Raw genomic sequence first — 14,196 nt, 5'->3', positions numbered from 1 at the left:
GAAAAAGTTAGTATTCTTTATATCTTGTTCTATCGCCAGAATCATCTTCCTCCCATGTTTGATTCCTTGCTTCATCAGATTAATTCGCTCTGTCGTGCAAGGAATGCAGATTGCCACCTGTTATAAATGCAACGGCAGATTAAAGATTAACAAAGATTAATTTATTATAAATTAATAAAGCAACAAACAGCCAGGAAAAAACCACAATAAATGGACAGCGCAGCGCTGGGTGGACAGGGTCTATACGCAAGGTATAGGTGTTCCCAAATCCACACTGAGGGTTCTCTGGCCTGGGTTTTTATAAGGATTTTATGTCCCCAGGCTAGAATTCCAACCAGTTTCCATTCACCAAATGTCCCTGATTGTCTGGTGAATGGATTTCCTGGCCTAGAACATTGAGTCAGTAAGTGTCCGGGCAGAGTCTCCTCAAATGCAAAGTGAGTCTGTATGTATTTTAACATATTTCATCATAGCAGGATTGAGAGATCCGGGCTAGCACCGATGGATATCTCGGAGGAGTAGTCTCTTCTTTGTCTTTCTTGATTGAGTTTCTGTTGTATGGGTTTGGCGGGTGTGGTGTTCGATTCTGGCAACGACCATCTTCCTGGGGCTCGTCCCTTTTGTCTTGCTTGATGGTCTTCGGCCGAAATCGGCCGGGCGTTGCCTTTCTCTGGAGGTAGACTTTTAGGCTGGTTCTTTTGTTTCTATGATGGCCTGTGTCCTGTCCTTTCCTCTGAGTTGATGAGTCTGCTGAAACCTGTTATCTGGGGGGGTTCTTTTGCAATTCGTGATTTTTGGAAAAGGAATTCTACCTCGACCGGGAGGAGAATTCCTTATTCCATACTTTCATTTAGTTATAATTATACATACTTTATTTAAACTTCTTATTCCGAATTTTTATTTACCCAATTCTTTATTACACCACCCTTTCAATTGACCCAGAAAAAGCACAAGGGAAACCCACCCCTCTTTCTAAACTAATGAAGTTAGAGGAGAAAAGAGAGAACAAGAAAGCAGTAGAAGCCTTAAGGAAATTTGAAAATAAAAACAACTCTTCCCAGGAATACTGTGAGAATTCACTCACAGACTGGGAATAGGACGAATGTAGCTAAAACTACATATTTAGAAATGAATGGAATGACACGAATTTTTTATGTGATAAATTACTAGGCAGGGGACAGTGGTAAATGTAACTTTGGAAAAAATTTGTGAAGGAAGGAATAAGTATATAACTGTATTTATAACAATATAGAACAAATAAAAATATAGTGTGAACTAAAGATTCCTCCCCAAACCTAGCAGTAACTAACTATTCAGGTGATAACGACCCTAGGCGACGCTTATCAGCTTGACAGAAAGAGCAGAACAAGGGCCATCAGGCTAGACAATGAGGAGAGCCCAGCTGAGATGCCCAACGGCTCCACACCGAATCAGGATACCACACCCTATAAGCCACGACCGAAAAAGCAATCAAACTGAACAATGAGAGGAGCCCAGCCGAGATACCCATCAGCTCCACACAGGACCTGGACACTTCTCCCTGAGAGCCCAACCAAAGATACAATCAGGAGGCAATCAGAACTTTTCACATGTGAAAAGACTCTGCCCAGTTGTCTATTGGTTCAGTTCGACGGTTCCAGGAAATCCATTCAACCAACCATCTAGACTCTTTGTGGAACAGTGACTGCTCGGAGTTTAGCCCCAGGACACAAAATCCCTATAAAAACCCTGGACGGTCGACCCTCCGTGTGGATTTGGGTAAATCTGTACCTCTGGGTATAGACCCCTGTCCACTCAGCGCTGCGCTGATCTATTTTATTGTGGTTTTTTTCTCCCGTTTGTGATTAAATTGTGTTATAATAAATCGCTGTTTATATTAACCCTATTTTGCCATTGCATTTATAACAGTCATTGAACCAACATATCACCATCATTGGACAACTAGGAACAACACCCCTTGACTGTTTCTTACAAGTAAACAAAGCGACAAACAACACCTGCAAAGGTTGTTTTCCTTCTCTAAGGATTGTTTGGGTTCTTCCTTATGATTTCCCAGGCCAGAGTTGAGAAAGTTGTGTTACTTAGTTTCACACAGGCTCAAGCTAATGCCTGAAGCTAAAAATCTCTTATTTGACCAGTCTCAGTTCCCACACCCCCACCCTTCCAAATTATTGTAATCTTGAAATCAAGGTGTTCGCAGGCAAAGATATGGTAATAGGAATAACAGTTCTTAAATAAGGAAATTAAAATAAAAATGCAGTGGAACAAACAAATTTAAAAAAACCAAAACAACCCATCAAAAAAACCCCAAAAACACCACTGACAGAGTCAGAATACAACCTGACATCCTGTTGGTCAGGGTGTTGGTAGATGTCCAATTAAATGGTGGCTGCAGTCCTCCTGGAGTGACAAATATGGTTCTGTTGAAATAATGATCTTGCAGAAGGATGCAGTCCTCCTCCAAGGTCCAGTAGTGTAGACGGGTCCAGTCTCTCCTCTGGGAATTCAGTGGAGAACTTCCTGTGGTGTTCTGAGTATCTGATGATATACAGGTATAAATGCTTGGTTCCTCCCTTTGGCTGGAGTATTTCACAATGGGATGATGTAATTTCATCAGTCATGCAGTGAGACTGAATGGTCCATTAACAGAAGATACCCTCCTGGAGGGAAGATGGGCTGTGGAAGAGATAAAGAACACTGCCCCACCTGGTTCTAACAAATGGTAATAGAATACATACCTTTGGTTACAGCTTGCATTGCAACTCAAAACCCAGCACCATGACTTTGTTTTGTTGAAGACAGAGGTTCTGAGTTGATTTATCCATATCCTTAGTCATACTTCTACCATTTTACAGAGAAACAAGGAGAGAAGGAAGCAGCAAAGAAGAAATGGGTAAGTGGAGAGGCCAAGAAAATAAATTGCTGGGGGTGGAAAATGTTCAGCAACCTGTGGGTCTTGTATACTGATCCACCTGAATATAGTCATGCTGTGGTAATGCCATGTTTGCATTTTAAGAGTTTTTCCTTCATGATACAGTTAATATTTATTTAGCTAGTTTTGTAACTTCTTCTGATACTCTTTATGGATAACTGCCCTGTACTTACATAATTTTTATTCTTTCTGCGAGACTGCAGTACACTTTTGTTGGTTGTAGCATTATCTTGGAACTTGAATGAAAATCTCATTTAGCTCAAATGCACTATGATTGTTTCTGCAGCTTCTAAAGAGCACACCTCCATCCATTCCAGCCTGGGATGCCAGGCATCTATACAGGTTCTAGTATAATTGTTACGTCTTGTAAATTATTCTAATCCTGTGAACAAACTTGCCATGGTTGAGTGATGAATTGATTTTTTTGTTTGTTTGTTTTCTGTTAATTAACTTCTCTTATACCAGAAGTTATTTGTTCCACTAAATTATACAGGAATGTGGGAAGTTGGCACTCTTGATTTATGCCTTTTGCCTCATAATCTGTTTTTCAAAAATGCACTATTCAAATTTGCTTTTAGTGCTAGATGAGAGATCATTAACCTGCTCTCTTGAGGGCAAGCATATCAGTAAAGGGAGGCAGAAGTTCAGGAAAGCTACACCTCCAGATAACATGAAGGAAAAACTCTTAAAATGCAAATATGGCATTACCACAGCATGACTATGGGATCCATGGAAAGAGCAACAAACCAATAGCAACTGCTACAGAATATGGTTGCATGGCTTCATCAGGTGTTGCAGCCCAAGCTCTCAGCTGAAGCCCCTGTGAGTCTCTGAGCTGACTTCTTGAATATCCACTGTTTGCTAGCCTTCAACAGAATTCAAGTGTCTTCTAGGTCGGAAGTGTTTTGTCTCTAAAAGCCTCTGAGAGACTAAACTAAAATTACATTCCCAGGGATTTCTGTAGTCTTTGCAGTAGGGAAAGGTGGATAGGTTGGATGGATGGTGCTGTTGTCGAGCTCCCCAACAAACTGACTTTAGGAGCGAAGGCACTGCAGATGGCAGACCTGGTCCTGGCTCTCCCAAAGCCTGGAGGGCTGGGACATCAGCATGCTGGTGCCTGGCTCTTGGGATACCCTTGCCAGCCTGGGCTCTCAGAGAATCACGGAATGGGTCAAGCTCGAAGGGACCACAGTGGGGTATCTGGTCCAACCTCCCTGCTTAGCAGGGTTGTCCTAGTCGACATGGCACAGGGTTGTGTACAGACAGTTCTTCAGTATCTCTAGTGAGAGAGACTCTGCACCCTCTCTGGGCAGTCTCTTCCAGTGTCATTCGCAGGGTGAAGAAGTTCTTTCTCTTCTTCTAGTGGCATTTCCAGTGCATCACAACAACACCTTGCCTGTTGCTTCCTGTCCTATTGTCTGGTGCAGCCGGGAAGAGCCTGGTCATCTTACCGGTACCCCGCTTTCACACATTAATGAGCTCTCGGAGTGGTGCGCCTTAAGTAGGGTGTGGGCGAACCCGCGGAGAACGGACAGCTGCTTCTTCCACCGAGGGGAAATACCCCGGAGAGGCTGTGTCCGAACTCCCGCCGTGGCACCGGAGGCAGGGAGTGGGTACCCCGCTAGTGTCAGATCATCGCGGAGCTGCTCTCGGGAGGCGCAGGGGCGGCAGGTGAGGGCCATGCTGCCCCGGTCGGGTAGAGGTCGACGGGACGAGCCCCCTCGGGGTCCCGATGCCAGCCCAGCGGCCGCGGACTCTTTGCCAGCGGCCGCTAGCTAGTCCGCTCTTCCTGGCGGAGGGAGACGTCGCGCGGCGTCGGTCTCCATGGAAGTGGGGCTGCGTGGGCGGAGTGGTCGGGGCCGCAGCGCGGCGGGCGGGCGCGCGAGGGAGAGAGGGAGGGAGAAGGTGAAGGAGGGTGCGCTCACCCCCGGCCCGCCCCTACCCCTCGTTCAGTGTTTCTGTCGGGCGGCGGCGGCGGCACGGCTGAGGGGCTCCCACCCTCCCGCCACTGTGAGTCCGAGAGCCCCGCGCCCGTCCCCGCCCCGCGCCCGCCATGCGCGGCCCCTAGAGCAGCAGGCTCAGCGGCTGGTGCGGTGCCTGCGCGGCGGCGGCAATGGCGGTGGAGACGCGGCCGGAGCTGGTGGGGAAGCGGTTCCTGTGCCTCGGCGGCGAGGAACCGCCGGAGAGCGGGCGCTGGCGGGCTGGGGTCATCCGCGCCGTGTCCCAGCGGGACTCGCACAGCCCCGACCTGGCGGTAAGAGCCTCGGGCCGGGCCGGGGGCTGCAGCGGGGGGCGGCGGGCCCGGCGCGACATAGCCCCGTGCCCGGCCGGGCACAATGACGTAGAGCCGAGGGTCACGGCTGGTGCCAGGCGCGGTTCCTCGCGGCGTGTGCGGCCGCGGTGAGAGAGGGCCGGTGCCTGGCCCGGCCGGCGAGGGACAATCAGGCTGCCCCTGGAGTAGCAGGGGAGAATGCGGCTGCTCCAGAGGAATGCAGAAACTGCTGCCGCGTAGCACTGTCCGACTGGATCCAGCGCGGTGATGGTGAACGTTGTTATTAAAAGAATGTCATTGTTTCCCTTTCATGCCTGCTGTCACTGTTTTCCTAAGGGGTGTTGGAATGTGCGTGTAGGTTAGCGAAGGAGACAGGATATGCTCTGTTGTGCTCAGACACACTCTCTCTGTTGGGGAGGGGGAAACACGGCCAGGATTTCCTTGGGTTGGTGTTCTGAATGCATAATCTGTAAAATGGAGTTTTATTGTGCTGCTCGGATTTGGTCGTTATATTGTTCGTGAATTCCGCAGTGAACGGAGTGCTGTGCTACCTCCGTGGTTGTCTCCTTCCATGTTTTTATGTTACTTAATGCTTCTGAAAGCACATTTAAAAATATCACGACTGTGTAAATGGGCATTACGTAGGCTGAAAAAAGGAATCACCGGACTGCGCTGGGCAATCCATATTGCTGCTGGGAAGGGGGAGACGTTCACAGCTCGACACTGATCTGGGTGGAATGTTGTCTTTTTTACAAACTCATTAGGCAAACAATTGTCTGGTACTAGAGACTGTAGATTGCTTAGTTTGAGAAGTGTGAATCACAGAATTAAGAACTCTAGTTTTCATTCGTCCCAGACTTCAAGCTTTGTTTCAAAAACAGAAAGTGGACTTGAGATGCGACTTTTTTGCTATATTCTGGGTTAATTTTCTTGGTGGGTTTTTTAACAATTTATTTATTTATTTATTTAGGACATGTTGTTCTGGATTTTTCCCCATTCTTCAGCTATAATTCAAGAAGCTCTTGAATTCAAGTTCATAATTCAAGTTCATTCTCTTCTTTATGAAATGTTTTGTGTTTTCAGCCTTTGACTATATGTGAAAATTGTCTAGAATGCTTTATTTTTATTTGAATGTTATTTTGGATGTTATTCTTGCAGGGTAGTCTCTAGAATCTGTATACAATTATGGAAGCACTGCGTAAGGTTTAAGGAGGTCTTTACTAACATTTACAAGTCAGAGCCATAATTTGTAAACTTTAGGGGCAGAGCTGACATAAAGAGTGAAAGGCATTTCAGGGTCTGCATCTGTTATGTTAAATGAAAGATGCATGCTGCTAATTGTAAAAACTTGCTCCTCTTCTTGACTTTGGTGCCTGTTTTTCTCTTCAGATGCTCTTTTGTTACAATTCTTGGTAATTTAAGGAAGAACTGTCATGTTACAGCTGGTTTCTGAGGCCGGATGACTAAGGATGTGCTTATGTGTCATAGTGAAGCACCATTTGGATAGATCCTAACTACCTGAGAAGCAGGATGGATGCTTCAGCTGCACTTCAGCCTGGGTGCAGTGCAGTGCTAACGTAGCCATATTTCTTCTGATGTTCAAGGTAGCTGCACAGCAGCTGCATTATGCTATGTACATGCACTTCTAGTCACCTATGTGTGCTGGAAGCCTTGGAATGTTTTGAAAATAATTTCTAGGTCTGAAGAGTTCTGCAGTAGTACTTTACTGGAACATCATTGCCCTCTTTAAATTGCAGCATTTAGGGTTTGTGTTATGTATTCTCTGGCCCCAAAGCACAAAGAAGTGGATTGAGGAAAAAAATGATAAGGTTTCTTTAAGCAACAGGTAGTTTCTGTAGGTTAGACTCTCTTTCTGCATTTATAATTAACATTAACTTCTTGTTAGTCAATATTTGCTAATGTGATTATCCTTTCCCCCTGCCCCCAGGAAAATACAGGGACGTTTTTCTGTTAGCCCTATTCTGTGTGTGCTATTCTAGCTGGAGTAACTACTGCTGTTATCCTTCCATGGCTTTTGTTTTGAGGTGTGCCATCCCTGTAAATATCTCCAGACCCTACTGCTCCCTGTCACTTCAGTGAAGTGGTAATTCTTGTTGACAGTTTAATTGCTGCCCACAGGGTGCAGTATAAAAATGTTGAAATTGACTTTTTGTCAATTTTGTGTTTTCCTGGTCACACAAGAGTGGGATGGAAGAGTGAGAAATTCAGAATCTGCCCTGAACCACAGGACAGGAGGAGGGCATCAGTGGGCATTTTCAATGTGAATTGCAGCTGGTTGTAACTGAGTTACCTCCTAATCTTGGTTTCTAAGGAAGTACTATTTGCATTGACTTTGTGTCTTTTCTTCCTGAGTAAGTGTGAACCCTCCAGTCAATTTCAGCCAGTTTAAGAACAGAGAGGGGTTTGAGAAAGACTGCCTTCCCCTAGTCTGTGAAAGCTGACATCTGAGAACCCTCTCCCCAAAAAACCATAAAGGCAAGGAGGTCATGGCATTTGGTGTTCTCCTGGAAGTGGTGATCTCCAACTGGCCAGCCAACATGCACCCAGCTTCAAACCAGCTACAGCATATGCTGTCTTTTGTAGTACCATTCAGAGATAGGTGGTGGAACAAGAAGACATGACAAAGAGCTGAGTGTTAACGAAAGTGTGAGAGCAAGCCTCTGTGTGAGTATGGGAATATATGGACAAATGGGGAGTTTTATGTGGTGCATGAGTTCAAGGAGACATGGGTAAGCTTAGAGGCAACTGATGTAATTAAAGTTAAGTGGCCACAGGGCTTATAGGAGCAAATCTGGAGTAAACTGAGTTTCATTAGTTCTGCTGTAAACAGAACTAGTCATTAAATCAGGAACTCTGGACTTGAAGGCTGGACTAGCTGCTCTCCACCTTTGAGCAGGGAAATCAAGAGGCCAGTTTTTGTATGCTGCTAAATTTGTTTTATGACTGTATTTTTATAGCTAAATTATTGGTTATTTTCATAGTTAAAATTATTGTCCTGTTAGGAAAATGTAGGAAAGAACTCAATTGTCTGGTATTTTCTTCCTGCTATGTCTCCCCTACTCCATGAAAGTATATTTAATATACTTTTATATTTTTTGGTATACTTTTTCGGCTTCACACCAAGTGTTGTTAGAGGAAACTGGGAGATCTATTTTCCTTCCTTCTAACTGCCTGGAAAAGCTTGTGTGCTACTCTGATTACAGTGATAACTGGGCAAATAAAGAAATGGCCAGGAGGAAAGAGGTGGAGTCAATGCCATATGATCTCCCTGGTCTTTACTGTCCCATAAGAATTGATTACTGGGCCACAGGTTGCAAAACTTTGATATGGTGATGAAAGAGAAAATGGAAGTAGACTTTTAAACGTACAATGTGCAACTCATAGTAAAGAAATCTCATTAATTTTAAAATACTGAAATCTGTAATTTGTAAGTATAGATGCATTAATTTTTCCATCATAAAGCACATGGTTTAAAAGACAGGATAAAAATTGAGTTGGTAGTCTAATGCATTATGATAGGCAGACTAACATCTAATAATTGTGCATAGGGAAATATACTGTGACAATAAATCACCATATCAGATACCCTTCATAAAAGCCTAAATATTAATGATAGTTTGAAGCAGTTGTGTGATTTTTATTTACAATAAAATCAGTAAGATATAGGGGTGTAAACAATATATTAATACTTTTGGTGAATTGTAGTTTTTGGTATTTCATATTTGGTAGTTTACAAACAGGGAATTGTTAAAAATTCAGTAAGTCTGGTAAAACCATTTGAAGAGAATATCAGCAGATTGTGTATCTGTTTTGAGTTTGCCTCCACTTAGAAGTAAAATGGAAATTCGCAAAATGTAATGAAAACTTACCACTACTGTTTTACATTTAATATGAAAATAATTTTAAATAACTTTTGATAATTAGAAAGCAAAAGATATTTTAGACAAATGCTCCATACACTGCTTAGTTTCTCACTAAATTATGAAGTTAAATTTGCGTTCGTTGTGTGTGGAGCTGCTCTTACCTAGTCTTCTTAGAAATTGTAATTGTTTTCATGTTCCTGGTTCTGCATTCTCAAAGTTGCTGAATGTGATCTGGCTTTGTCATAGAGGTACAGAATTGCACTTCTGTAGGTTGCATTTGGTTTCTGCCATATACTGATTTTTAGTGCTGTGTGTTGCATGTTCTCTATTCTCCTTTTGCTATGATAGTATTATAAGGAGAAAGTGCATGAGTTAATTTTTTGAACACATTTGATCTGGTCTGTTTAAAAATGAAATTTCTATTTTTATTCCTTATTTTAGAAGTACATGCTCTGCAGCTTTGACTTGTTAGCCTTGAGATAAACTGGAAGACACAGAAAAATCTTCAGTGAAATTATTGTAGAAAGTAAATAATTATGCTTTAGACTAGTTGTGCATAGCTTGTTGGTGATTAATGGAATTTAAGAATTCAATATGTTTCTGTACTAGTATCTGGATTAATGATGAAGAGCATGTTGTTGGTGAGGATCCTGTCATGTTATTTACTTCAGCTATTGCAGATGACACTAAAGACATGCCAGAGTTTATCACATCACTGCCACCTTTGAATGAAGGAATTTTGTAGGATGTGTTTTATATATGGTTTGAATCTGGTTTGAAAGGAGTGGGAGAAGCTCAAAATGTGACAGGGATTTGGACAATTTTCAGTTGTTTCTGGTATTCTGTATCAGTATTGTTGCCAACATGAGTCTCATAAGTTTGGTGCATGTCAGCTGGGCAGTGTTTTCTTGGCTAAGCAGTAAAGAAAACTTCCTCTTTCCTTTGGTGTTTCTAGTAAGGTTAAACTTGTCATGCTGTGTCTGTGAATGTCAGCCATCTGTCTTCCAGAGATAGTTCAGGAAGGAGTATCTCTCTTTCATAGTAATTTGACAAAAAGATCAAACAGAGGAGTGTTCCTATGAAATTGACTGCAAGGATCCAGTGCTTTATACTCTGCCCTTCCCTCTTCATTTCTTTTACTAAAAGAAACCTGTCTATGATGTAGATCAATAAGTAAATGTACCTGCATTGATGGATTTTGAGTAAAGTTTGTTTGAATGTCAAGATTGCAAAGAGTTCAGGTGTCCTGAGTTAGGGACGAATCATTTAATTAATTTGCTACCTAGTTGCCAAGTAAGCAACAGTGACCAAAGTAGGGAAAAATAAAGGGTTTATCCTATAGTTAAATGTTCCAGGAGGCTCTTAGGAAGAGGTAGGAGATACTTTCTTAATAAAAAAAATTGCTTTTGCCTTTTATATGTTTTGCATATAAATACTATATTATTCCACATTTGTGTTACCTCAGATTTTTCTTTTTCTGGAACTTTGTGTGAATCTTGGGAGCTGTCTCAAAGCATGGCATAGCCATCATAAGGAGTTGTAAAGAATGAGCAACTCTTTTATAAGAAGCCATTTTTCTTGTGCACCTTCCAGGATCTCTAAACTTGCTTGAGAACAGCAGAACTGTTATTTAATATCAAATGGAATGAATTTTAAAAGTGGTACGTGGGAAATTGGGTCAAAAAATCAACTCAGCCTTCTTCTAATACTACTATCAGTGGATAGAGATAGAACTATAGAGATGCTTCGTTCCATCAGTGATCTTGAATCTCTGCTGGGGTTAGGCTTGACTTTCCCATTCAGCTGGACTTGGTAAACTGCTGTTGCTCATACTGAAAAGAAGTTATCATCTGAGAAGTTCATCTGAAGTTGGCAGCATGTGTTTGTCTCTGAAGAGACACCTCTGTGACATGCTGCTAATGCCCACTGTTGGGCTCTGAGCATTGACATCCCATGTTGCTTCAGGGAGGGCTTCCCTCCTCACCCTGCTAGGTAGGGACTGAGACCTACACTGCATGTAACCAGCTTGTTCTTGGAAACTGGTGGAGAATTCTAAGCTAAACTAATGCTATATTGCTTCATTATATTGATTCCTCCAGAAAATTACTATTGTTAGTTGATATTATACCTATGCACCACTGATTTTCATGTTATAAGACAAAATGAGAGCAAGAGATCCAGGGAAATGTCAAGGATTTTGCTGTGTTTTGCTTTCTAGTAATGTTCTTTAAAATATTATTTTACTTAAAACAGCTGTTGCTACATTTGAGAATTAAATGGAATGAAGCAATTTGATTTGCTCCTGAAGAATTTACTTTCATGTGCATACAGCAACTGGCTTTGAGCTAATTAATGTACTCTGTCCAGAGCTTCATGAGCACAAAACATGTAGGATGAGCATTAAAAGCATCTAGCTTGATCCTCCAGAAGCAGCATTTTTAGAAGTTTTGGAGACTGTGGTTCCACAGACATTTCTCTTGGTGGCACTGCTGGCTTAATTTTTTTTTTTTAACCCAGAGCAGTTTCCTGATCCATTCACCCTATGGCACTTCATGCAGTTGTACTGAGACTGAGGAGGTGATATGGGATCAGTCTGAGGGTAGGAGCAGCTTAAGGTGCAACTGTGTCCAGGAGAAATGTCTCCTGAATGAAGCTGAAAACTGACTTAAATACCTCTCAGGGTTGTATTACTTATTCACATAGTATGACTAATTTCTTCTTTCAGCTGAATAAAGAAATAAATGTTCACAACAGTGCATGACATGATCATTTGATGTCTGCTGATGCAAGACTTACTTACAAAAGCAAGTTTTGGAGGAATAGATGTGAAACTGTATGCTCTGAGGGAAACCTAAGCATCTCCATGTTAAAATGCATAAACCTCTGATGACTCAGTAAAGTTTACTTATAGTACTTCTGCATTAACGAAGATATTTTTGAGTGTTCTGAACAGCATTATAGCTGATGCAGATGGTGAAATGGTCGCAGCCAGGCTTCACTGCAGGTAACTCTAGTAGACACTGCTGACTTATTATTTGGGTTGGGTCACTATGGTTTTAGTTTTTGCTAATGGAACAGGGCTCTTCAATCAAATGATGGTTTAAAATCTGAATCTTGATTGCTCTGTGAAAAAGGGAGCACTTGCTGAGTCATTGCCAGGTGGTCCAAGTCAAATTTCTTCAGTCTTTCCTGTCTGGTGATGAGGGACTGGAAAAGCTGTGTTTTGGAGGAGTGTTGATAAGGACAATTAATTTTGAAACATTCCTCCAGTTGATTTCCTTATTTTTTTGCTTTTCTTGGCTTCTCTTCTTTCCTGAAACATGGAATGTAAATTTACTACCTTTCAAAAACAAAGCAAGCAGCCCAAAAGCGAAAGTCAAGCAGACAGAGAAACTTGTTGGAGTAATTATGGAAAATATGTGATCTAAACTGTTCAGTCAATATAAAAAATCTTGGAGAAGGAAAACCAGGAAATGGTATTAAAGTCTTTGGCTGGAGTTTCTCATTAATCTATACTTTTTATTGCACCTTAATTCTTCCTGCAACATAACTTGAAGACTTCATTTTTTCAGCCTTCGTCTTGGCCACAAGAAAAACTCCCATCAGCCTTCAGCAGCTTTAACTTCCTTAGGTGTTTCCCTTTGTTCTTTAAATGCCAATCCATCACAATCACAGACAGGATCAAATATGTACAATCAAGACATGGTGCAAGCAGCTTTTAGAGGGGAGGTTAATAAGTTTTAGGCTGTAGACCCATGGTGAGATTTAAAGAGTTAGAAACTAACAGTGGTCTAGTTGCCAACATTTTAGTTAAAAATACAAAAGCTGATATAGTTGAAGCCTGAATGGAATGAGGTACTATGGTCTTCAGGGCAGTTGTGATGCTTTGCTGTGACACCTCTACAATTCTGGATTATGGCTGCACTTCTTCAGTGTTTTGTTTATAGCTCTTCATAGGGACTTCATCCAGCAGAGTTCATTGAGGTTTGTATGCCTTCCTGGATTTCTCATAAAGAAATTAGTGGGAAATAATTTTGAATCTTTGTGAACTTCTTAAAATCCAGTGACAAAGAAGGGTCAGGCTTTACCTGTGCATCATACTCAGGATTCCCTTGTGCAGTTTCAGATATGCTTTGGTCCCTGCATTGTGCAGTACAAGTCCACAGTCACCCCTTGTTTGCCATTCATGATTTTTTTCATTATTTTCATTATTTTTGCTTGGCACTCAAGATTTTATTAGCTCTGCTCTGTGACTTCATATTTGTCTCTTGGAGCTTATAAATGTGTCAATTGTCCTTCACTGTTTCTTAACCGAGAGAAAAGGAGGTATCTGTTCTGTCAATCCCTTCCAACCCAGTCCAAATAAAAGTTTCTTTCAACTAGATTATTCCAAAGAGTGCAGTTGTCTGCTTGTCTTAAATGGCTATCTACACCAAGATGTATACCTTCACAAGATTCCCTTTCTGCAGGTTGCTCTGAACAGATTTAATTTAATACTGTTGAGTTAATTTTTTTTTTCCTTCAGGAAATAAGGTAGCATTATGAGTTTTAAATAAAAAAAATTAATTTATTTCTTCATTGGAGTACACTTGATTTTCCTTTTCAGTTTTGGTAACAAAATTGTCTGTTGCAGATGTATTTACGTTTAGTATCCCGAAATGTTGGTCAAACTTTTGTGGTAATCTCTTTAATAGCGATTAAGCAGTGAGTAAAGTTTAAAAAAAATGTGGAGGCGATAATGAAATATTTCTGGCTTGCTAATGGCTAATTCAAGTTTGCTGTCCTAAATACACTTGAACATCCTATATTTGTCATATTTTAAAATTTGTATGTAGGTCAGAATGTGATATGTGAATGTTTTTAGATAATGTCATGGTCACTTCTCAATTAAATAGATAGGTTTGTTTCAATTATCAGGGTACTTATCTTCTGCATGATCTTTTAAAAGATTTGAGTCAACATTTAAAAGGAATGAGTCAACATTTTGTCTAACTTAAAGGAAGTTCAACTTTTTTTATAAATAGAAAATGTTTCAAGTGCTTTGTTACTTTTTAGTACTTTTTCCTTAAAAGTTTGTAGTATAAATTAATCCATTTATTTTGTTACTG

The 14,196-nt window shown here is 41.4% G+C and overlaps 1 protein-coding gene across 3 annotated transcripts in view; it reads left to right on the top strand.

Moving 5' to 3' along the window:
• Positions 1-4,764: 4,764 nt before the first annotated feature.
• JMJD1C (jumonji domain containing 1C) overlaps positions 4,765-14,196 on the top strand; it is a 174,845-nt gene continuing 165,413 nt past the window's right edge. For 2 of the 3 annotated variants that reach the window (XM_086899813.1, XM_086899803.1), the window contains exon 1: positions 4,765-5,186. In XM_086899813.1, the coding sequence (XP_086755939.1) occupies positions 5,046-5,186 (141 nt within the window). In that variant the 5' untranslated portion in view covers positions 4,765-5,045. Of the gene's footprint in view, positions 5,187-5,319; positions 5,475-14,196 lie in introns of those variants that run through there. The other variant, XM_023930199.2, reaches the window with a different exon arrangement.

The sequence above is a fragment of the Cyanistes caeruleus genome, chromosome 8 (assembly GCF_971803275.1).
Source record: "Cyanistes caeruleus chromosome 8, bCyaCae1.hap1.1, whole genome shotgun sequence".
Classification (NCBI taxonomy): domain Eukaryota; kingdom Metazoa; phylum Chordata; class Aves; order Passeriformes; family Paridae; genus Cyanistes; species Cyanistes caeruleus.
The sequence above is the reverse complement of the archived record's forward strand: the minus strand, read 5'-3'. Positions and strand labels throughout refer to the sequence as shown.